Consider the following 23649-nt stretch of genomic DNA (forward strand, 5'->3'; position numbering starts at 1 on the left):
AATGCAATCAATAATTAAACAGAATTAAGTCAGTTAAATGAATAACTGATGTGGAAGGTCACCATCTCAGGTGACTACAAGATTGCATCATGCAGTTAGTTGGAAAAGGGAATTCAGCAAGAACCTCTCATTAGCAGGAGAGATGACCCTGAGTTTAACATCTTGAGTAATGCTGACTTTTACTCAGGTTTATAAATTTGTAGTAAAATGTCCTAACAATAATATGAACTATAAGATTTGTATTTTATTATAAAATTTTTAAATACACACACAAGTACATAGGATAATAATGGATTCTCATGTTTCTATCATCCAACTTCAGCAATTAGCAACTCAAAGCCAATCTTATGTTATCTTTACTCCATTCTATGCTTCAACCACCTTCATTACTTGAAGCAAATCCCAGATATCACCACTAAATAGTAAGAAATCTTTATTAGAAGAAGAAAAAAATCAAAACTGTATGGCACATAAAAATACATACAATTAGTATTTCAATTAGGATTTTTTTAATGAGAAAAAGATCTCATAGTGCTATTGAAATGAGAAACTAGTCATAACTATGATTTTACCATTTGAAAAATTATCTAAATTCTAGGAAAGACATCCAATAGAGTTAGATATGTGTTTTCTTCATGCTTGTAATTACAGAAAGGTTATGCTTCTGAAGACAGTAGATGTCACAGTCCACAAAAAGTGACAGGTGTGCTTGTAGATGTAAGCTACAATTTGTTACTAACTGGCTTTCATTAACCTATTGGGACTTTGATGAGTCAAATAACTTTTTCCTTATATCTTTCTCAAAAAGAAAAACAAAAGAAAGAAATTGTTCATGAAATCATAGCAATTAATGCCACTACAAATATGAAAAAAATTAAACCAAGGTTTAAAAAATATAAAAAGGAAGTTCACTTCAGCTAAGTTTTCAAAATGCTAAAAAAAAAAAAAAAAAAAAAAAAAAACCTTAAAGTGGGCACAGTGGTGCACACCTATAATTCCAGTGGCTTGGAAGGCCGAGATAGGAAGATTTCAAGTTCAAAGTCAGCCTCAGCAAAAGTGAGGCACTAAGCAACTCAGTGAGATCCTGTCTCTAATAAAATACAAAATGGGGCTGGGGATGTGGTTCAGTGGTTGAGTGCCCCTGAGTTCAATCCCTGGTACCAAAATACTACTACTACTACTACTACTACTACTACTAATAATAATAATAATAATAATAAAATTTTACTTAAAAGCTCTTTGATTTTAAGAAGCAATAACACAAATACAGGTTTTGCCTACTAGAAGTTAAACCATAGATATGTAGACTGTTGGAGGTTTAAGAAACTCCATTTCACTCCTTATAGAAACCAAAAGTTTGCATTCTAAATATTTAAGTTGAAATTAACTCTTAGGAAAAGAACTTATTATTATAGCTTATTGTTGACATCCTTATGCTTACCTGTGCTTAAATATAAATTTCAAATAAAATAAAACTGTATAAATTAGTTTGTAAAAACTCCATAATATAAATAGTATAGCACAGTAGACCATTAAATGCAATCCGAGCTTGGGAAGTAAAACAGTGTCATTGTAGTTATCTCATTTCTTTTCTTTTAGTTATATTATTTCTGAATTAAGGCAATTCCAGCTACTGCCACTATATGAATGTTCATTAAACCCAGACAACTTCCTAGTAGTTCCTTTGTGTAAAGGGCACATAAATCAAAGATGTTTATACAGAAGTTCAAGCATATAGGCATCTATGTAATTTTTAATTAATAAAATTTAAAATTTTTCTTGACTAAAATGATACAGTTGGCTTTATAGGGTACTTGTTATGTTTCTATTTATTTTTACTGGTCCTCTTTTAGGCATCTACCTGACAATTGGAATACCCTCATGTTCAGAACACACAGAAGACCAGCACAGCACAAATAGAATAACATTCACAGTTCACAAAAGAAAAAGGGCCCACAAACTGTCTCTTTTCTTAAACAGCCAAAGTAACTTAGAATAGTAAAAATAAAAATGGGAAGGTCCATTGGTCAAACTAAAAAGCTGTGCTTTAGAAACAGGTAAAGAATGGTGAACCAGAATGTGGGCTCCATTGCCTTTGTTTTCACGTTAAATGAAGTTAATTCTGGGCCCATTAATCAATAAAGAAATACTGCTACGCAGCATGTAAAAGGCACTATGCTGAGTACTTACAGAGACACAAAAGTGAATCCCCTCTCAAAGAGCAAAACAACTCTCTGGACTGAAGAGAGGATAAAAGGTCAATTATGTGGGGGCAGCAAGGGTAGAGTTGCTAGCCACTACATTTTAACCATGAACCAAACTAGTACTGTTTTGATTCTAATTTTGTTTTAAATGTCTGCATCTAATGGACTTCCCACCTGAAAAATTATATTATTTCTATTTTTAATGCACTCCTATGCTACAGAAAAAAAATTTGAGGAATAAATATATAGAAGAAATGATTTTCAGTGACCTTTCTGTGAAGAAAAACAAATGCCATGCTTTGCACAATCTGCTGTCCCTCAAGCAGGAAGAATAATACATAAAAAGATTAAAGTGAAAATAAGCTCAATAATACAGCTGAATAATGCATAAATATATAATAAGTTGAATGATAATACATACATAATAATGCATAAGTTGAATAATACATAAGATAAGGAAGCTGAAGAGAGAAGCAAGATGGTAAGAAAAGAATGAGCTGATATTTCTGTTAGTAGGAAGAAGGCAGAAATTGCTGATGGCTGATAAGAAGGAAAGAATTTTAAATTCTATTTAGAAAGAAATGATGTCTAAGTGCAGTGGTTTCAGAATGGTAAAACTTTCCCCAAACTTGTTTCTTCACTGTTCTTGTAAGTTTCACTAGGCCTCTCCCCTTGTACAGGGTTAAATAAAAAAATTTTCTTTCTAGTCTTTATCAGGCTTTCCTCATCATGGCCTATTATCAAAACAGTAGTTGAAACTATATTCCTCAAATAGTATCTTTCTCATATTAAGATCTGCCATGGTGCCACATTTTAGTATAACTTTTTCCTTGTTGATTTATTTTATTTAATCTTTAGCTAAGCTAATTTACCATAAAGTCCTTTTGACTGGCAGGAAGAATGTGCTCTGTCCTTCCTTGCCTGTGACCTTCCTTTAGGTTAGAAAATTATATCTTTCTACTCTTATTCAGCCTAGAGAACAGTTTAATCCACTGAACAAAGTTATTTTCTTCTTAAGTAACGCCTTCCAGGAAAGGTTGAGGTCTAGATTTCTTTAATGACCTTGTGTTTAATTCTTAAATTGCTGGGTGATTTTGCATTATTATTATTTTTTACTTGTTCCATCCTTTGTATGTACTCTTTTCAAAAAGGCTGACTAACAGCTAGGCATAGTGGTGCATGCTTGTAATCCCAGTGACTTGGGAGACTGAGGAAGGAGGATCACAAGTTCAAAGCCAGCCTCAGCAATTTATCAAGGCCCTAAAAAACTTAGGCCCTGTCTCCAAATAAAAAATAAAAGGATAGGGGATGCAGCTCAGTGGTTAAGTGTCCCTGGATTCATTTCACCATACCAAAAAAAAAAAAGCTAACTGATTACCTTCTATGGAAGATGACTTTAACAAAAACACAAAAAGTTGTGGAAACTAGAAGATAATGCTACTTGGAAAACTTTTTTAAAAAATAATCTAGGATTGAAAAAAAAAAAGGAAGAGGTAAAACAGGCCCTAGTTCTAGGTAGCATATTTTATAATCTCTCACACATGCAAGAAGCTATATAGTGAAGTGATACCTAATGGTATAGGAAGACAAAGCAACTACAGCCAGTGTAACTTAAAACACATGTTTCATGAATAAAAAGCTCCAGATGAGAAGTAGTGGATGTAAAGTGAAAAAAGAAATCAAAGTCAACCACCAAGTGTCCAAAAAGGGAGAGGAACTATAGCTATGCATAAGGGTCAAGTGGGTAAGCAAGATGACTTGGACCCTGTTCTGGTAAGGCTTATAGTCAGGAAAGAAGGTAGACATTAAAGATGAAAGTTCATTAAATAAATGTAATTGTTATAAGTAGACTGCAGAAAGGACTTTTAATGGCAGAAGATTAGAGAGGCTAATATTTTTTAAGAGATTCACATTAATGATGCTATTTTTCAGCATCCACAACTGTGCTTAGATTTATAATTGGACAATTAACTATGACTGTTAAAACAACTATATAGTGAAGTATAGAATAAAAGATCACCAAACAAGAAAAAATTCAAATAAGCTACTAATAAAACTTGGTTCATCTAGACTTAAGCTTATCTTTAAATAAGTATTTTGCAAAACCAAGTTATCATATGATTGTTACTAGCTATGCTATGATTTTTTTGGCACTGTAACATATATACATCCTAAGCCCTGATGTGTCATTCATTTCACAGCATCACTTCAAAGAGATAAAGGCTTAAGCAAATAAAGAGTTAGATCAACTCATCTCCCAACAAGGTAATTTCATCTACAAAAGAAGAGAGCTGCAGTGAAACACAGCGTATGTACTCCACTCATCGGCAGCTTGCACAAATGGCGCTCCAGATGTATATCTGTTCAAGTCAGCCCAAGGCAACAATTTTGATCAATTCTAATGTGATAAAATGCTGCAGGGAAAGTGTGCAGAAACGTGTTTACGTCAGCCCTTAATTAAACTGTTGTTCACTTCCAAAGAACCTTAGGAAACACTAATGAGACATGAGTTTTGGCAATTTCTTCATCAAAGCGAAGACCCCTTCCTCAGTCTGTAGCAGCCTGTCATCCAAGTCGCTCCCGGGATAAATGTCACATGGCACTCCAATCAGTTAGCCACCTGTTAGTAGAACTTCACTGAAGTCAACTAGTGATCTGGGGCAAGCTCAAACAGCCACCTTAACACCTGCCTGTCTGGGACACCTGCTCCTTTTTCACATATAGTGGAGCAATATGTTAGCTTTTCCAATATGTTTGAATAGATTAAGGTTACAAATCAGATTTTCTAGAGCCTACACAGAAAACATATTATTTTCCTTCTAAAATAATTCCTATTCTTCTTATGATTTATAATTGCTTCAAATTAATTATGTAAAAGCATACACAAATTCATGAATCTCTGGAAGCTATTATTTTTAGCATACCATAATACTAAATTAAAATATATTAACAATCTTGCCAGTCTTATGATTTAGACAAACATATTCCTATCTAGTTAACAAAGAAGTAAAATGTCTCAAAGTGTTTTAAATGTCCCATTCTTTTAAATTTTCCTAAGTTATTTTCTTTATTTACATGCCATACTTAAACACAACTTTAAACGGGCCATATAAATACAAGTCAACATTGGCTGGTTTCTCTTATGTATGAGTATTTATCTTTAAGTTATGTTTCATTGCTCAGTGCTTAATAATCTATCATGGTCCTGGCTGGCTCGTTGGGACTGGTACTCCTTTATGGCTGGGGATGTGGCTCAAGCGGTAGCGCGCTCGCCTGGCATGCGTGCGGCCCGGGTTCGAACCTCAGCACCACGTACAAACAAAGATGTTGTGTCCACCAATAATTAAAAAATAAATATTAAAAAATAAATAAATAAATAAATAGTGTTTAAAAAAAAAATAATAATCTATCATGGTTATTTAAAATATCTGTTTTTCACATTATCAAGCTACAGAACATTTTGCAAGATCACTACCACCAGTCTCTGCCCCGCTTTTGATTTTTCAGAAGACAAATCAAGGTGTAATAGAAATAGTTGGGCAACTTTTTTTTGGTGGGGGGGGTACTGGGAATTGAACCCAGGGTCACTTAATCACTAACTTTAGTGAGCCCCATCCCCAGCCCTTTTTATATTTTATTTAGAAACAGGGTCTCACTAAGTTGCTTAGAACCTCCCTAAGTTGCTGAGGCTGGCTTTGAACTTGCGATCCTCCTGCCTCAGGGAAACTTTTGTTAATTTTGACCTTATGGTATGATAGAGAAGAGAATATGACACAGACCAGAGGAGGAAAGCATATATGTGGGAACATTTAGCTTTGAAACTTTTTGGGAGCTTTTAAAGGTTTCAGACTTTTATAGGTTTTTAAAGAGTTTTATGGTTCTACAAAATCTCTGAAAATTGAGAATCTCTTCAGAGACCAAATTCATTGTTGGATGAAGGCAAAGGTAGTCAACACTTTCAATACTCCATTCAAACTGTCCATGCTATGCACAGTACTAAAAGTGAAAATGAGCTTTAGCTAAACTGGGGCACTCTGTTTCCCATTAAAATGTTGAGTGGAAGCTGGAAGACAATATAAAAAGATGAACTATCTTCATAAAATAATAGTCATTTAAAGTAAATGGGAAGCCACCAAATCAAGTGTATAGGATGAGTTTTGGAGCTGAAGTCTGGTCTTTTGCTTTGGGTCACAAATCCAAAGTCAATCTTGAGGCAAGGAAACAGCTTGGGCTGTATGCCCAGAGGACAAGGAGAAGGCAGAGCAGATACTCTGCCAATACAATGCCAAAAGAGACCATGATTTCCTTTCCTGTTTTTGCCTCGAGGTAGATAGTGTTGAGGAGAGGAAAGTTACAGGTTATTTACACTGGTATAAATGTTATGTGAAATATTACAATTATCATGGCTACATTGAGGCAGAGACTTTCTTGCTTTGCTTGCCTGATACTTCAGATCTCAGCTCACAGCTTTGATGTATTTATATTTCTACCAATTTCCCTGTGGAGATTGACAGTGATCCTAACTTTAGTGAGTTTCACCCATAGGTAAAGGGCTGATGTTGGGGAGTGTACCCTGGAGGAGGAAGAATGGAAAGAGAAACCAAGTCACTTATGCCTTTATTTGAAAGCTCTGCACTATCCCCTAGGTACTAATTTGATTTCTCCATTTCCTTCTCAGTATAATGGAGCTAGCCAGGCACATGGAGAGAGAAGACATGGTATGATCCCTGATGGCTTAAATGGAATATAAATGACAAGAAAGAGGTGCAATGATGGAGTCCCAAGGCCCAGAAACTGTTCTATAAATACAGTTTGGAGCACATGCTTCAAAATTTCTCATAGAGCCATGTGCTACATGTAATTATTGTTCATATGATGGGGGAGTTAAGTCATTCATGCACTGCTAGTGGGAATATTCATCAAAAGCCTTAGCAATGGACATAAGATTTAACTCAGTAATTCTACAGTAGGAATAAATTCATTCTTTAACAAAATTTCATCAAGATTCTACTTGATGAAAAAGGAATAGACAGGAATGAACTAATCAGATTAGGCACAAAGATTTCTGTGCAATGGTGTTCACTGTATCTTTATAATATAAAAAACTCAGGAAGTACTTTAAAAATCCATGAGTGAAGTAGACATTTAAAAACTTACAGTATAGCCAAAGATGGCATATTGCACAGTCATTATAAAGTAGAAATTGAATGATATGATAAAGTGCCATTATACTGTAAGTGAAAGAAAAAATAAATTATAATAGCATATATCATAAACCCAATTTAGTGCAAAATTATAGGAATCAAAATAGAACACGTAGAAAATGCAGAGAGAGAAAAACAGACTTTCACCTAATAGGGTTTCATATTAATAGGAGTTAATACAGTCAAATATGAAGAGGAGTTATGTCTACATGGTGGAATTATAAGTAATTTTTTTCTTATTTATATTAGATGAATTTTCCAAATTCCCCACAAACAACCATTGTGTTTATTAAAATGAATTATAAAATACATATTTTGGGGGATAAAAATACTGCCTGTAGCACTACAGAATATTATAAATAATTCCCAATATTGGGTTGACAATACTGGATCTTGGTATGTGTCCAACATTACAAAATTCGAGAAAAGTACCTTGTGCTGCAAAGAGGTAAGAAGAAATGCTTAAAAGTAACTTTTGCAATTTAGCTGGCTAAACACAAAGCAATGTCTTATTGAAAACAGAGTGAGGAAACAAGAATATCTGAATATCTGTTTCGAAGGACTCTTTTAGATGTAAAATTCTGTGATTGTGTGGCAAATGTGAATAAGTCCTTCCCACACACTCCAAGTTAACAAAAAGCTCTGAATGTTATGACAAGACATATGGACTTAATCCCACTACAGTAGTTTGATGGTGATGCCAGATGATTCAAAAAATAATTAGCTGCCATGTTAAGAAAGTAGCTCCATATATATATATATATATATATATATATATATATATATATATATATATATATTTACATTTATCACATTCTAAAATAACTCTAGGAAAAATGGCAAGCTACGTTAAGAGGAGATAAGATGTCATCTTCAATTAGAATTCTCAACATTTTTAAAAAAAACGAAATCAGTTCTTTTTAAAGGAGAAAGTATGGTAGTCTTTGTGTAAAATAAATGGATTCTTACTTTAAACATTGAGTTATTTAATCTTAATTAACTTGAGCATATTATTGTATTATTCAGCAACTTGAAACATTTTGTGATGGCTTAAGTCTCTTTCTTACTGTATGTTTTAACCCCAGCACAGTTGAGTAGCACGTTACTACAAGTCTCTTTTTTTATCACATCTCTATAAAAAAGGTCTCCAGGCTACACCTACACCCAATACAAAGTTAAAGCTCAAACCCCTTTGATGCTCACGAACACCTTTCTGAGACAGTTAAAAAAAATCCTTTGAGTAATAAAGAACAGTGCTAAAAAACAAATACTAAACAAATGAAACAGCTTCTCTAGCACCACACACAAAAAAACAAACTTCAAAATGCCTTTATCCGTTAGCAATTTCATTTTAACAGACAATGATAAAGTGCCTTGAGTAATGTCAGTAAATGTAATTTAAAAGGGGAAAAAAAACACCAAACAATTACACAGGATTGGGAGTATATTTTAGTCACTTATTAAACATCAGTATAGGTAAATAGCTGCTATTCGCCCTGCCTCTTGGGAAAACCTCTTAGCTATGGAGGCTTATTAGTGTTAAGCATCTGAGAGCCATGGACTATAAAATAAAATCAATACCGTAACCTTAACTGTAAAAGTCAGAAAGATACTGGAAGAGTTCTAATTTAACAAGATTACAGATGAGTTTTTAGAGGAGAACATTTGGGAAAAAGCCATGCATTTAGAAACATTCATGCTACCAGACATCTCCAGGCTTCTGTTGCACTAAGGCTGTTGTTGCCCACACTACTAACAGGGTTGATTTAACTGATGTGTTACTTCAGTGGGTTTACAGGAAGGTCCTAGAAATAATCTAGAACTTATTTTAAAAAAAAAGAAAATCATTAAACTAAGGTAGTAAACTAATTGGGAACAATTATGATTTGATGTGATTTAGCAAGGCAGAAAAAATCATGAAAATTTGAAGTTTGTCAGTTTAGCAGCTCAATGCAAATAGGATTACTCTGCACAATGTTCTGTTTCTCTTAATGGAAAAGTATGAAAACTAACATAAATCATAGTGTTTAAGCTCAACCTAAATCTATATTTTTCCTCCAACAAATGTAAATGATGAAAAAAAAGAACATCCTGTCAATGAAATTACTACGATGGTATATTTATTATCTTAATGGTTTTAGAAATAACGTGAAATTGATCAGTAACAAAACCTCTATTTAGTAATGGACCAATTACATTTGTGAGATAATGTCAATGAAATAGAATATTGTCACAGGATAATGGTCTCCTATTGCTACGTCCGTAGTCATTTAGAGAAAAATAAATGTTGCCATCTGGCTGAGTCATTTGTTTTCAAAGTAGGAGACACTGATCCCATAACAAGGTTCTGTTATAATAATTCAATCTCTATCAATCATTTTTTGTAACAGAACAGTGCAGGACAGGACATGTATTTTTGAGAAATGTACATTCCTTGGGTATAAGGCAAAACATGCCTCCAAGTACATAAACAGCCCCATTATTTTGTTATTCAATGAGAGTATTTAAAATAAACATTTAAAAGGTAATTTAAGAAATGGAAAATCTTCTGAATTTTCAAAAAGTTTCATGTTAATGAAAGCTCAGTTGAGGAGAGGATGGGTATCCCTTAAACAAAATGCTTGGAATAAGAATTGTTTTAGCTTTCAGAGTGTCTTTTTCAAGGTTTGGAATATTTGCATATACATAATGAGATATCTTGGACATAGGAGCCCCCATAATGAGATGTCTTTGGGGATAGGTGTAAGTTTCACATATGCCTTATCCATAGCCTGAAGGTAGTTTTATACTACATTTTTAGTGTGCATGCATTTAGACTATAGCCCAAAACATGAGGTCAGGCGTGAAATTTTGAACTTGTAGCATCATGTTGGTGTTCAAAAAGTTCTTGGTTTTTGGACTAGGGATTATTGAAAATTATCAAATTCCTTGACTGCAATTGATTTAAAAATCTAAAATGTTGGAACACAAAGGGACTTTAGAATCTAACACTGTTATCTTACACATGGGAAAATTCTAAGCATTATCAGCATGGGTAATGATCAGTTTAATAAGTTGTAAAATGGAGTTTTTAACAGGTTTTAAAAGAAAAAATATATGTAAATATATTACTTAGCTAATCACCTGAGAGTAAATGTTCAATAAATGGTAGCCACAAATAGCAACAGGATCTGGCTTGCCTTATTTACATGTACTTTCTGAACACATTATTAAATTTATGTGGTTTCTTCAACGAATTAATGATATAGGAAAAGCGAGAGGGTAGCTAGTATAGGGTAAACAGGCTGAAAGTTTAAATAGATAGACTAAATTGGAATTCTCATTCAAAAGAACAACCTTCAAGATAGACTGGGGAATTAGAAATTATATGGGGTTATATTAAGGAACTATTATTGTTTTTTAAATTGAAAATGGTTCTGTATGTAAAAAATTTCTTTGTTAGGGTGAGAACCCTTAGAAATATTCATATGCAAATGGCATAATATACTTAAAAATAGTTTTTAAAAACTGGAAGATAGAAAATGAATAAGATTAGTAAAATATTGTTAATAGTTGAAGCTGGGTGAGGTACAATGTTCTGCACTTTACATTTTTCTCTACTTTCCAAAGCAAAAACTTTTAAAAATAGTGCTTAGCCATTCATTTTATATTAGCTCTTCTCCACATTTGTCTATGAAAAGCATTCATACATGCAATTCTTTAACTTCAAAACTGATTATATATATTTATATATTGAAGCAGTCAAAATATATATAAATATATAATCATATATATTCATATAAATATATATTTATATATAAATAATCCTAATAGTAATACAGTGTAATATATATGTATATATACATATATACCTGTGTGTGTGTGTGTGTGTGTGTGTGTATGTATACATATACCATCTTGAGATTTTTGTTTTGGCAATTCTTTCAGAACTCTGAAAATGAAAAATTCACTTCAGTTCTCCCATTCTAGTTCTACAATTCAGAGTTCATCTTGAAGCTTTTAAGGAAAACTGTCCATTTTCTGAGACTTGTGAAGTGGTGGTAAAATTCTGCTAGTCCACGTCTCCCCACATAAGTAAGTTTACTTAATGATTCTCTAGGGAGACTGTAGTATGACAGAAAATATTTGATTTAAAAAAAAAAGAAGATCTAGGCTCTGCAATTAGTTACCTAGACACTGGACAAGTCAGTCTTTCTGATCCTTGGATTGCCTAGCTGTAAAATAAGGAGTCTGAATTATGTTTCACTATTATATATAATATTGATAGTCTAAAACTAAAAAGACACCTGCTTTCCAAACTACTGCAAAATAAGCTTACACATGAAATCAATGTGTGAAAGGATTTGAAATAAAAACCTTTTATTATGCCACTGAACTTTGTATGGCACACTGTGACAGTCTCCCATGTGTTTCTGATGTTCCTATTTTAATCTGCATTCCATCAGTCCAGAGACCCAGTATTACAAAGAAAGTTATTATTATTTCAAACTAATTTGCTATTTTGGTTTTTCTACAAAATGCTGTATTTTCAAATTATTAAGGCTCCAGAGAACAGAAATATGAGTGAGTACAACTTTTCCATATTAATCAGCGTAGAGCCTTCAAACATATACACGAGTTAGCCCCGCCCAGAATCAGATCACATGAAATGAGGACAGATATTTGTTGATTAGCAGGCAACATAAGAGATTCTGATGAAAGTCTTCACCAACAATTTAATGTTTTCCTTCTGTTTCAAAGATGTTCATGTGATTTTTTTTAACTTTAGCAGTGTAGCTGAAGAGAATAATATACACCCCAGTGGAAGAATCCCTGAAGTTTGTTTTCCAATGTCATGAAATACATGGAAATTCACTTGTAGTTCTCAAGTTCTGATGTTTTTCATAATAAAAAGCTCAAGTGGAAATCTTAAAAATTATGCTTATACATTAAACTCATACGAGCTCTTCTCCACATTTATCCCCCAAAAGAACTTGTATCTCTGTTTTTTCTCTTGCTCAAAAATTTGATATTTGGACATTTGCTACTTAATCCTGTGATCTGAACTCTAGGAATGTAAGGAATTGGTGTTTGATCTGCTGCACAAAGGCAGGTTAAAAAGTCCTTCCACCAAGGTTACTGTTGCCTTGCTATTCTCTAGGACTCCCCAGAATGCTAGTGGCTCCCAGGCAGCAGTCACGTAATCTCTGGGAAAGCTACTTAACATGTTCTGCTCCCATAGCTCCGGAGAAACCTCAAAGTTGTGTCATTTATCAGTTGGGAGTTTGGGCTTGAGCACTGTTCCCCAAAGTCTCAACCTTGTGTTGCCTGTAGATTCTTCCACAGAAATAAAAGGTTCTGAAATCACAAACTTAATAAACATGCTTGTTCAGCAGTCACTCCTAGATAACCACAGCCCACAGTAATGTGTTAAATATTTGACATTTTCATTCATGAATGACAAAAGCTTAAATATTAAAACCGAATTTTCTAAACTTAGTTGACCACTCTTCTATCTTGCTTATCTAGAAACATTCTTAAACTCACAATAAGTGATGCTGGTGTCTGCTAGCAGTTCTGTTAGGATGTTACCACACACTTATTTACTGTTATTTATTTTTTGATTGAGCTTATGATAATAAATTGGCATTATCACTCACTAGCATCCAGGGTTCCTTTGAGCCCTTTGTTTTAACTCATCTGATATCTAAAATTACCTTATAAAATTCTATAAAATGCAAATTGAAATTTAGTAAAAAGACTGCATTACTAATGAGAATGTTTATAAAATTATCATAAATCTCCACACTTGCAAATATATTAAAATTTCAGAAAAACTTGCCAAGAGTACTTAGATAACAGAACTTCAAAAAAAATTTTTTTTATATTAGCCTTTTTATTTTCTAGTACCTACAACAACCAGAACTCAATGCATAAATATAACTTATTTTAGAGTCAATTTAATTTTTTTAAACTACTCTTAAAATTGTAATTACACACCAATACAGCAAGTAGTACCAGTTTTGTTCCAAGGTGTCAATTAACTGACATATTATAAAGATTTACCTCTTATAGTGCTTAAAAGTAAGTTAGTTCTAAAGCATGAATATAGTCACTTTGCGATCTGGTTTATATTATTTATTTTCTGTGAAGTTCTTTTTTTCATAAATAGTACAAAACTATTTTTTCTGTTCAGCAGGTCAAGGACTGGAAAATTAATCTCATTTGTGTGTTCAATGCCTATAAAAATTCCTGGCATATAACAGTCACTTGATAAATGTTAATTGAGCCAAATTATCTCAAATCCTAAAGGTGTAGAAATTAATAAAATTGTACTGCATGAAAAATCTTTTTGAATTTACATTTTATCTAAGATCATAAGCTGTTTTAATACTCATCAGACTGAGAAGTTATTACATATTCCATTTAGAAATCCATGACTGTATATTACAAATATATTTACCATATCATGTTTTTCTCACTGTCTATTAAGTAGTGCTTTATGAGCGTTACATTCAGACTTGGATGAATCAATGACTATTAGAATGGCAATGGCAAAGTGACCTTGATAAATGATATTTCAAACATTCAAGCAAATGATAAATGGGCATTGGTATACAACTAGATTTGGTCTCGTGAAGATAACTTGAACTAGAAGTAAAATCATGACTTATCTCATTTTTCCTCTTATATCCAAAGTTACAAGAATTGCTCTAGTGATTTCTAGAGAAGTATATTAACTAGGAATCAAGTCTCTGAATTTATTCAAGAAAGCTTAATGTAGATAAAATTTCAAAAGGAATATTTTATAAATAAGTGTTATAAAAAATAAATTATTTACAAACAACAATAAATGTTGATGAGGTTGTGGGGAGAAAGGAACACTTGTACATTGTTGGTAGGGCCCCAGACTAGTACAACTGCTCTGAAAAGCAGTTTGTAGATTTCTCAAAAAAACTAGAGATGGAACCACCATATGACCCAGCTATCCCATTCCTGGGTATTTTTCTAAAAGATCTAAAATCAGCATATCACAGTTACACAGCCACATCAATGTTTATAGTAGCACAATTCACAATAGTGAAATTACAGAATCAACCCAGATGTCTGTCAATAGATGAATGGATTAAGAATTGTGGTATATATGTACAATGGAGTTCTACTTAGCTATTTAAAAAAAAATGTAATTAAGGCATTTGCCAGTAAATGGATGGAAATGAAGACTATCATGCTAAGTGAAATTAGCCAATTCAGAAACTCAAAGATTGAATGTTTTCTCTCATATGCAGAAGTTAGAGCAAAATAAAGGAAAGGGGGAGGGAAGGATAAGATTACATAAATAGACAAGCAAAATGAAATCTATTGGAATAGAGGAAGAAGAAGGGGAAGGGGGACTCGAAGGAAAAGGCAGAGGGAAAAGGGGGAATCATGAACTGAAATCATGTATGAGTTTGTTGGGATGAAACCAACCATATGTATAACCATAAAGTTCTAACAAAAAATTAAAAATTAAATAAAAAATAAAAAAATTCTCAACCTGCATACTATCACTGATGAAATAAAAAAATTCTCTGATAAAGATCATTAAGATCTTAAATGATGGAAAACAGTATAAAAAAATGCTCAGGGCTATGGATATATTTAGTGGTAAAGCACTTGCCTAGTATGTGGGAGGCTAGATTTGATCCCCAACTCAAGAAAGGAAGAAAGAAAGAGGAGGAAAAGAGAAAGAAAGAAGGAAAAAAAACATGAAAAGGAATTTATTAGAAATAGAGGCAGTCAGAAGTTTAAGACCTTAGTCTTAGACTAAGTAGGGAGAACTAATTTAGAACTTAAGAATGAAGCAGTTACTCTTTGCTTATAGCCCAGAATTATTTTCTTCGTCCTTTCCTTCTCTATGTATAAAAAAACATTAAGTAAAAATATAAATATTACATAATTTAGATGCTGACAAATTAATTTCTATCACTATTCATTAGAAGAATAAGCAAATTTTATATTCTTCTACCAATGTTTAATACCATTAAATACTGTTTAATTTAAAAGTATTTGTCTTTTTTGAAAAATTATAAATAATAATTCTGTCATAATCAGAAAACTATAACTTTTTTGTTTTGAAAAGACAAAATTAACTGTAACATACTAAAAAAATAGTTTTTCATTAAATTATTGAATATTACATGAACATATCTCATTACATGAATTTAGATTTTTGAAAAATGCCTAATTTCTTTCTAAAATAAAGTATACTAACTTGGTCATATTACAGTCTTTATTTTTGCCTATTTGGAATAAATCTCAATGATTCATACTGATGTTTAAGACTATAAGGGAAAACAGAATCCACATATTGTCCACAATTTTGTTGTTTTTATTTGCCTATTTAAAAAATCAGCTTTGCTAAGAGTTATGGCAAGAATAGATTTCAATGCAAAGTTAACACTAACAGAATAAGGCATATAACCAGGAAATAATAGTAAATTTAAGTGTTTCTCCTAATCGTAAAACAAGCCATGTTACAATCACCCAGTAAGTAGTTATTGAGTACCAATTAGTACTGGGTTTTATGACAGAAAGAAGTATAAGATAAATTAAAGCCATTACAAGTGTCAGAGTAGTATTCAGCCTGTGCTTTAAACAATTCCCTTCATGAGAGACACGTATGTCTAAGGAACATTTGAAGATGGACAAGAGCAACTATGAGGCATTTTATTTTGTGAATTTTAAAAAGGCAATTTTCCAAGAACAAAAGGACTGCATTTGGCTTAGCAAATTTATAAAGATAGTACTGTACTGCCCTCATTTTTTCATTATAGTTGAAGTCTTCTACCCACAATGGCTTATTGTGCACATTACAAAGTCTTCGGGGTCTTCAGAATTAAAGTGACAAGAGTTTGTTTGTTTGTTTGTTTTTTTAAGCACACTTGAAAATGGAACATTCTTCCTTACCCTTAATATAATATGCCTTTACAGACTTCTCCAGTAATTCTAGTCATCTTGACAATAGAAAATCACCAAGACAATGCAATGATTTTACAAAGAAAAAGAATGACAGTTTCCCTTCTACTTTTCAAAAATGTTTTATAATATGATTTGAGATTGGCTTTATTGAATAGACTGAAAGAGGAATCAATTCTTATAAAGTGACACTCTCTATAATAAAAAAAACACCTACATTACTGAACAACACAGACATTCTCACACATTTACAATGTTATCATCATTACCATCAGAACCTTTCCAGAACAAATTTTTGACAAGGAAAATATAGCTTTGTTTAGAATAAACTGACAATGTCAGTAAAACAAGCAATAAAATATAAAGGGTTGAGGAGTTTGTTTTTACTCACAGTTCTACACCTCAGGTAAAAGTCTCTATTATTCCCTGACTTCACTAAGGAGTCTGGTTTTCCAATCTATTAATGGTTCATTTATCCAACAAATATTTATTGTGCCCCTACTATGCACCAAGTCTTGAGTTAGATACTAGCTGCAGTAGTAGTCTATTGCCTTTGCAGTGTAAACAGATTTAAACAATCTGTTTATATTATATTATTTATTGTTTTCAAAATTATACATTTTGAAAACAATAAAGGAATGATAGGATACTAAAACAGGAGACAAAACAGGAAGTCCTGATTTTGAAATTCCTTAGAGTAAGTTGGTCTCTGAAGGATGGAAAAGAATTTGTTAGAGCAAGAGTCAGGAGAAGAGCATTCCAGAGGACAAGGATTATAAGAAGGTCCTGGGTGTTACATTCCTAAATCTAAACAAAGCCTCAGGCTCAGGTGCAAACAGGAAGGAAAAGTCCAATGGCACCTGCTGAGCTGCAGCTGCAGCCAGAGGCCAAGCCTGTCAGTCAAAGGAGGGAATTCTGATCTTCCCCTAAAAACTGAGATCTCACTAAGGATCCAAAGCAAGCGTGACATAATGCTATTTATGTTTTATAAAGATGATGTTGTCTCCTACCTAACGAAAGGATTGGATCTGGCTGATCTTTAAGTCCTTCTACAAAATGACCCCTGTCATGTATCACTTCCTTTCCTATGCACAATGTCCAGTCACATGGTACACAGAACCATTCTCAAACCTACCTACCCATCTCAGCAGTTGGCTGTGCTTTTGCCTGCCCCTACTTTTTACTAGTTAAATTTCAACGAGCTGAAAAGACCCAAGAGACTCAAAGTCCAATTCCTCCGTGGAGGTTTTTCACTATTTTTTAAAATACTGTGTCACTTAATATAAAAATTCTGAGCAGCAAAACAGGAGTTGAGTTTAAGGAACTGACCTTAGCTTTAAATGTCAAGCTCCACCGTTATTTGTCTGCTAAGATTGTTCAACATATACCTCTCCAACCCCCACAAATACACACCCAAATTTGAGTCGAAAGCCATTGATAAAGAGCACGTTTCTTTTATTTAAAGGCAGAATGTGACTTAAAAGGCAATTTTCAAATACACTTTATGGTGCCAATATAAAAATCTTATTTGCACACATGTATAAACACTAACAAAAACTGCAGCTAGCTCATTTGTCTATTTCCATGCTTAATAATCTCCCTGTAATTGTGGGAAAAGGGGTGGATATTTATAATGAACTATATTCAATCCAATAGACATTAAAAAGGGAAAAAAATCTAAGTCTCACCCCCAGAAAGCTAAACAACACCTCTTACTTAAAATTATATTTCTCCTTAAAGTTGCCCTAGCACTGGGTTGTAGTTTTATCTAGAAAATATAACTACACTGACTCAGACATAAAGTTTCTTACATTATACTTTTATTTATTATTTATGCTATATTTATTTCCTCAAAGAACTGTGGCTTCCCTTAATCAAGAACCTTCAGTACTGACACCTACAAAGTGTTTAAAGTTTGGCTCCTCCTGGAAATGCCCCACAGAAAAAAGCCATCTACTCTAATCGAATCAACACTTGAGGTTCTGTTGCAATCCAACCAACTAATGTAGTCAGAGATGATCAGTCACACACCTAACTGTGAGTTCTCAGAGATCACTTTGTCCAGAAAAAAGGTCTAATAAAATAGGAAAAAATGGGATTTTTGTAACTTTGATAACATCTGGCTAGTATATTATCACAAATAAATTTACTGAAATCATTTCAGTAAGAGAATATAATCCATATTGGTTTACTGATATAATTTTTATTAGATGAAACTTATGAAAGGAGCCAACATTCTATTCTAATGTCCCTGGAGGCAACTCTAATCACCCACCTTGATCTCTTTCATGCCATGTTCGACTTCCAGCAGCTGGTGAATTTGGAGAGGGGTAAAAGTCTCCTGTAGGACTTGGTTCCATATTTTCATCTATGGATATAGTTTTGGGTCTTTTGCTGTTAAAATATAACAATAGTCACATTAATTGGATTTTGGGGAGGATGTACAACATTTAAAAAATAAATGACTTAAGAAGACTCTTACTATGGAGATTTCCATAAACACAAAGCAATCCAGTCATTCTAAAAGAATGATGAGTATTCAAGGCATGAAGAGCAAACATTTCTGGTTGTGTATCACTTGTCACACCATCTCTGCCTATATCTACTTTTCAAATGTTTTTCCCCAAGAAATTTCTGTCATAAAAATTGAACTCTTAAGCGTGGCTTGTCTGCCAATATTAATATCATGTTACTAAGATTGCACTTGACACTTATTATAATGATCATCAATATTAATAATTTTATTTGCATAGCACTTGCCATAGACAATGTAAATCATATTAATGCACAGGTAAGGTAATGGAACTTGGAAGCCTCAAGTCTTGACTTGACCATTTATTAGTTCTTAATAGTAAGCTCCTTAACCTTTCTAAACTCAGTTTAATCATCTGTAAAATGGAAATAATAAAACTGCTTCAAAGGGAGATGACTGAGAAGATTAAATGAGTTATTAACTATAAAGCATTTAGTTAAGTGGCTGGCATTTATAACATACTTATTAAATATTAATTATTAGCATTAACCCTATAATTCATAATAAATTTTATAGTACTTTACTGATTATACACTATCTCATGTACTAATCTTTAACTTTTTCTAAAATATGACATTATTGATCCTTTATTGTTTAGATTAACATAAAAAAGGTGTTTCCAAATTCAAACCAAACGCATACTTTCATTTCAGAATGAAACACCCTAATAAGGAAAACATGATTCATCCTAATTACTTAAAACAATGAATACCTAGAGCAAAATTTTTAAAACTATTCATGATATGAGTCACATTGCTTGATACACTGCTTTCAAAAACTCCTACCAATACCTTATCCAACAGTTAATTATGACTATGAATATAAATGTTTTTCTTTAACTAAAAAAAAATTCCTTATTTTTGCCCATGCAGATAAAAACTAAAAATAAAAAATAAAAAAACCCTTCTGAATCAACTTTATGCAGTGATAATAAATGTAACCTCACCGGGTTTCAGAACTCACAATGACCTCAAAAATTCTATAGAAAAGCCAATCCTACTTTTTTTTTTAACAAATGAGGAGACACATTTGTTAAAATTCAGTGAGAAATTCAGTGAGTTTCCAGAGCAAGTTAATGGGACTAGCCAGACACAAAAGAAGGCCCTGGGACATCCAAGACCACACTCCTCCCACCATACTAGGTCCCCAAGCCTTTGAAGCCTGTGTGCCTGGGTCTATTTGTAGATACACTTGTGATTAATATTTGACTCACAACTCCCAGAGTATTAACATGATCAAAGATGGTCATTTCTATGCATGCTCAACCATAGCAAGAATAAATACTTTCTTTAGTTTCTTCCTTAGGTATCCAGAGTTTGAGCTTATATTTTTAAACTCTCCTTTGAAACTAATTCTTCCATCTGTGAGTTAGCATAAGTACAAAAAAAATTAAAATAGGAGAGGAATTATTCTCAGACTGAAGTAGTAGAGAAATGTTTTCAAAACTTGTTTATTCTGAAGGACATAGCACCTGATACAGAGTGACCATGAAAGATCTGTGCTGACAACATCCTGATCCAGCAGAGGGAATGAAAGTTAGTACTCACATTTTAAATCTAGAAAAACTAAAGTATTTTTAAGACCTAAACAAGTCAGAGATCAATTTAGTGAGAATAGATCTAATTATCTTGATTTATAATCTAACTATATGAAAATACAGTTTGACTATAAATTATATAAAATTGGCCTTAATTTATAAACAAACAAATATAACTATTCCCATAACTAATTCAAATGCAATTAAATTTCTTTACTGAGAATACTCTAATAAAACAGTTTTACAGGGCTGGGAGTGTTGCTCAGTGGTAGAGCGCTTGCCTAGTACATATGAGGCACCTCAGCACCACATTAAACAAACAAACAAACAAATAAATAAATAATTTTAAAAATAAAACAGTTTTACAGATATTATTTTACTTCTAAAAATTAAAAGAATAAAACCTGTTTTGCTCTGCAATTCATTAGGGTCTTTTATCTGATCATGGGTATATTTAATGCTCCAGAAACAAACGAATCTTCTTATATGAAAGATGTAACTCAAAAAGAGAAAAACAATACATCAATAATAATTTATTCACCTCAACTGAAAGTTGCAATCAAAGATCAAGAGAGAAAATGAGAACATCAAGAGAGAATGAAAAAGCAAAGAAACTACTCACTCTTCATCCACATTAACAAAAACTGGTTAGTCTCAGAGCAGGTAATAAATACTTTACTGGGACCTGAGAATCAACTAACTTAGTCAAAGAACGTTAACTTATTGAAAACTTTGACCTACAATGAGGCCTTTACTTTTAAGGTTAGGTAATAATACATTTTTCATGTTTCATTATCCCAGGTGTGGATGTGGTATCATGAGTTACCAGGATGGATCACTTATAAATCAGGGATCACTGACACCGCAACATCATCAACTTACCAAAAGAATTAGTAAACTTGTACAACTATAACATTTCACAGGACAAGATAAAAACCATATTAATATATTTTCATAGTTCCTTTGTCCCCTCAAAGATTTTTTTATAAATGCTTTGTACATTTACAGTTAATTTGCAAATATCAAAATAAATTATACCAGGAAAGATTAAGCGTCTGCAAACTATCAGCAAAAACTGTTTTATTTCTCCTCTCTATCGATTTATCTACTGTCTGTCTGCGCATCTACCTTCCCACCTATCTGCACACAGATGCAACAAGATTAGTTCCTCCTTCCATTACCTGCTTGGTGGAGAAGACAGAGACCTCTGAAGATTAACCCCGGAGTTCATGTCATGATAATATGGTTGGCTCGGAATTTCTCCAATTGGGAAGTTGACTCCAGTTCCCTGGGTTATGGGTGCTGAGGAGGAGAAGGAAAAGAAACACTGGGACTGACATTCATATTTCTCATCTCTATGCAGATGTAATATTTTCCAAGCTTTTGGGCAAGGAAGAGGAGAATCCTCTTTACCTCAAGGTTCTAATACCCACGGTACTGGTACTGGGGGTAGGACTTGAAAACTTCCTCATCACATTGAACATTCAAACTGTGATCACTGGTTACCACTTCCCCTAATCCCACTCCCGATCTTCTTCCCTCACTTCTTGACAGCAGTAGTCACTGCACCTGTCACCTCACTGCTTTACAGATGCCTTCAGGGAAACAGAACATTTGATTTCAAAAGCACCAATTAGCGCTAAACCAAATCATTGTTAAACCAATAAATATAAAGCAGTTTCACAAATACCAAGGATCATTATTTTATGATATTAATAATATTAACATTGGAATGAATTGGAAATCATGATATTTATAATCATTTGATATAAAAAATTATCAGGGCAGATATTTATTTTAAAAAGTGAAATTTACTAATATGAAATAAAAGTCAAGTTTTTCCCAAATACATATTTAGGTTTCATATATAAATCCTAAGTGTGGCTGCACTTAACAGTTACACTTTGTTTACAAAAGAAAAAAAAAGTTTATGCCATCACTTTATAAATCATTTAGAACATACTCATGGACTTTTATATTTTAAGATAGTACTTTGTAAATGAAGAAGTATGTTTGAATTTGCAAACATATTATGAACTAAATTTTTATATAGAATTATTTTTTTGCACAATGTAGTACATCTGTTCAAATTTTTAAAATTAATTTTTTGACATCTTGAATAAATCTGAGAGATAGTGTGTTTGTTAGAATGAAGAGTGTTGGGAGATAAATAGCCTTTTAGTTCAAACCCCCTCTGCCACTTAAAAGCTGTATGCTTCAGTTTCCTAAATTTTAAATTGGGAAGAATAATAATAAGTTTTACACATAATTATTTTGAGGAGGAAATGAGGTAAATAATGATAAAAGCCCAGAATTGTGCAAAATAAATCCTCAGCAAACATGAGTTCCCTCCCTTTTTTGCTTTCTCCCCCAAATGTTTCCATGGTAGTGTGGTTAACAAACATGGAACAACTCAAAAATGTCCTCAAAGTAGGGAAAGCAAAATAAATCTACTTGCTGAAAGTTTATTCACTCAAAAGTCGTTGACTATGTCCATTATTGTCAAGTATTTCAAATGGCTACAAAATAATCTTAGATACCCTTAATAACTACAGTGGGCAACAAACTGGGTCAACAAAACACTTGTGCAAATACAAATACCAAGACAGTGGGATTTCCCAGATGAATAATATGATCACAAAATGCTAGAAGATTTCCAGAGCGAAAATCTAATGCAGGCTTGAATGTGCCAACATGTCTATGGAAACAGCATATCTGGCACTGGGTTTTGGAGAACAAGCAAGGATGATACTGAAGGAAGATTATTCCAAACAGGGTTTACCATAGAAGCAAAGTCAAGAACAGAGACTATCTGCAAAGTGAAGACAAGGTAGGCTGGTGTCAAAGAATAGTGCTGAAGGCCAGTATATATTTCTTTACCTTCAGGCCTTCAGAAATTAAGGGTTTCCTAAGGTGTGTAAACAAATTCCAGAAAAGAACACACCATCTCTTAAATCTTCCCCTCTCCTAACTGCCTCCAGTTGAATAAAAAATTCCAAAGGGACTACAGATTTAAAGAACATTTTCTTACCCAGTATTTGTAATAAACATTCTAAATATGTTTATTATCAGTTGAATTGTGCTTTAATATCAGGCCAGCCATGGTTAACTTAAGATATTTTTAAGAGAGTATGATTAGGAGGCACAAGCTTTATTATAGAAAAGTAATCATGGAATGCAATGAACTCACTATAAAAATTAAGTAAATATACACACAGTGAGTCTCTGCTCCAA

General features: G+C 32.9%; 1 protein-coding gene across 8 annotated transcripts in view; it reads right to left on the reverse strand.

Annotated features, from left to right (window-relative positions):
* Nucleotides 1-23649, reverse strand: part of Nfib (nuclear factor I B) — a 230693-nt gene that overhangs the window by 42620 nt on the left and 164424 nt on the right. For all 8 annotated transcript variants that reach the window (XM_034636919.2, XM_027950588.3, XM_027950587.2 and 5 more), the window contains exons 5-6: nt 21597-21717; nt 18621-18739 (exon numbers count right to left, since the gene is read on the reverse strand). In XM_034636919.2, coding sequence (XP_034492810.1) covers nt 18621-18739; nt 21597-21717 — 240 coding nt within the window. The remainder of the gene's footprint in view (nt 1-18620; nt 18740-21596; nt 21718-23649) is intronic.

The sequence above is a fragment of the Marmota flaviventris genome, chromosome 13 (genome assembly GCF_047511675.1).
Source record: "Marmota flaviventris isolate mMarFla1 chromosome 13, mMarFla1.hap1, whole genome shotgun sequence".
NCBI classification, from domain to species: domain Eukaryota; kingdom Metazoa; phylum Chordata; class Mammalia; order Rodentia; family Sciuridae; genus Marmota; species Marmota flaviventris.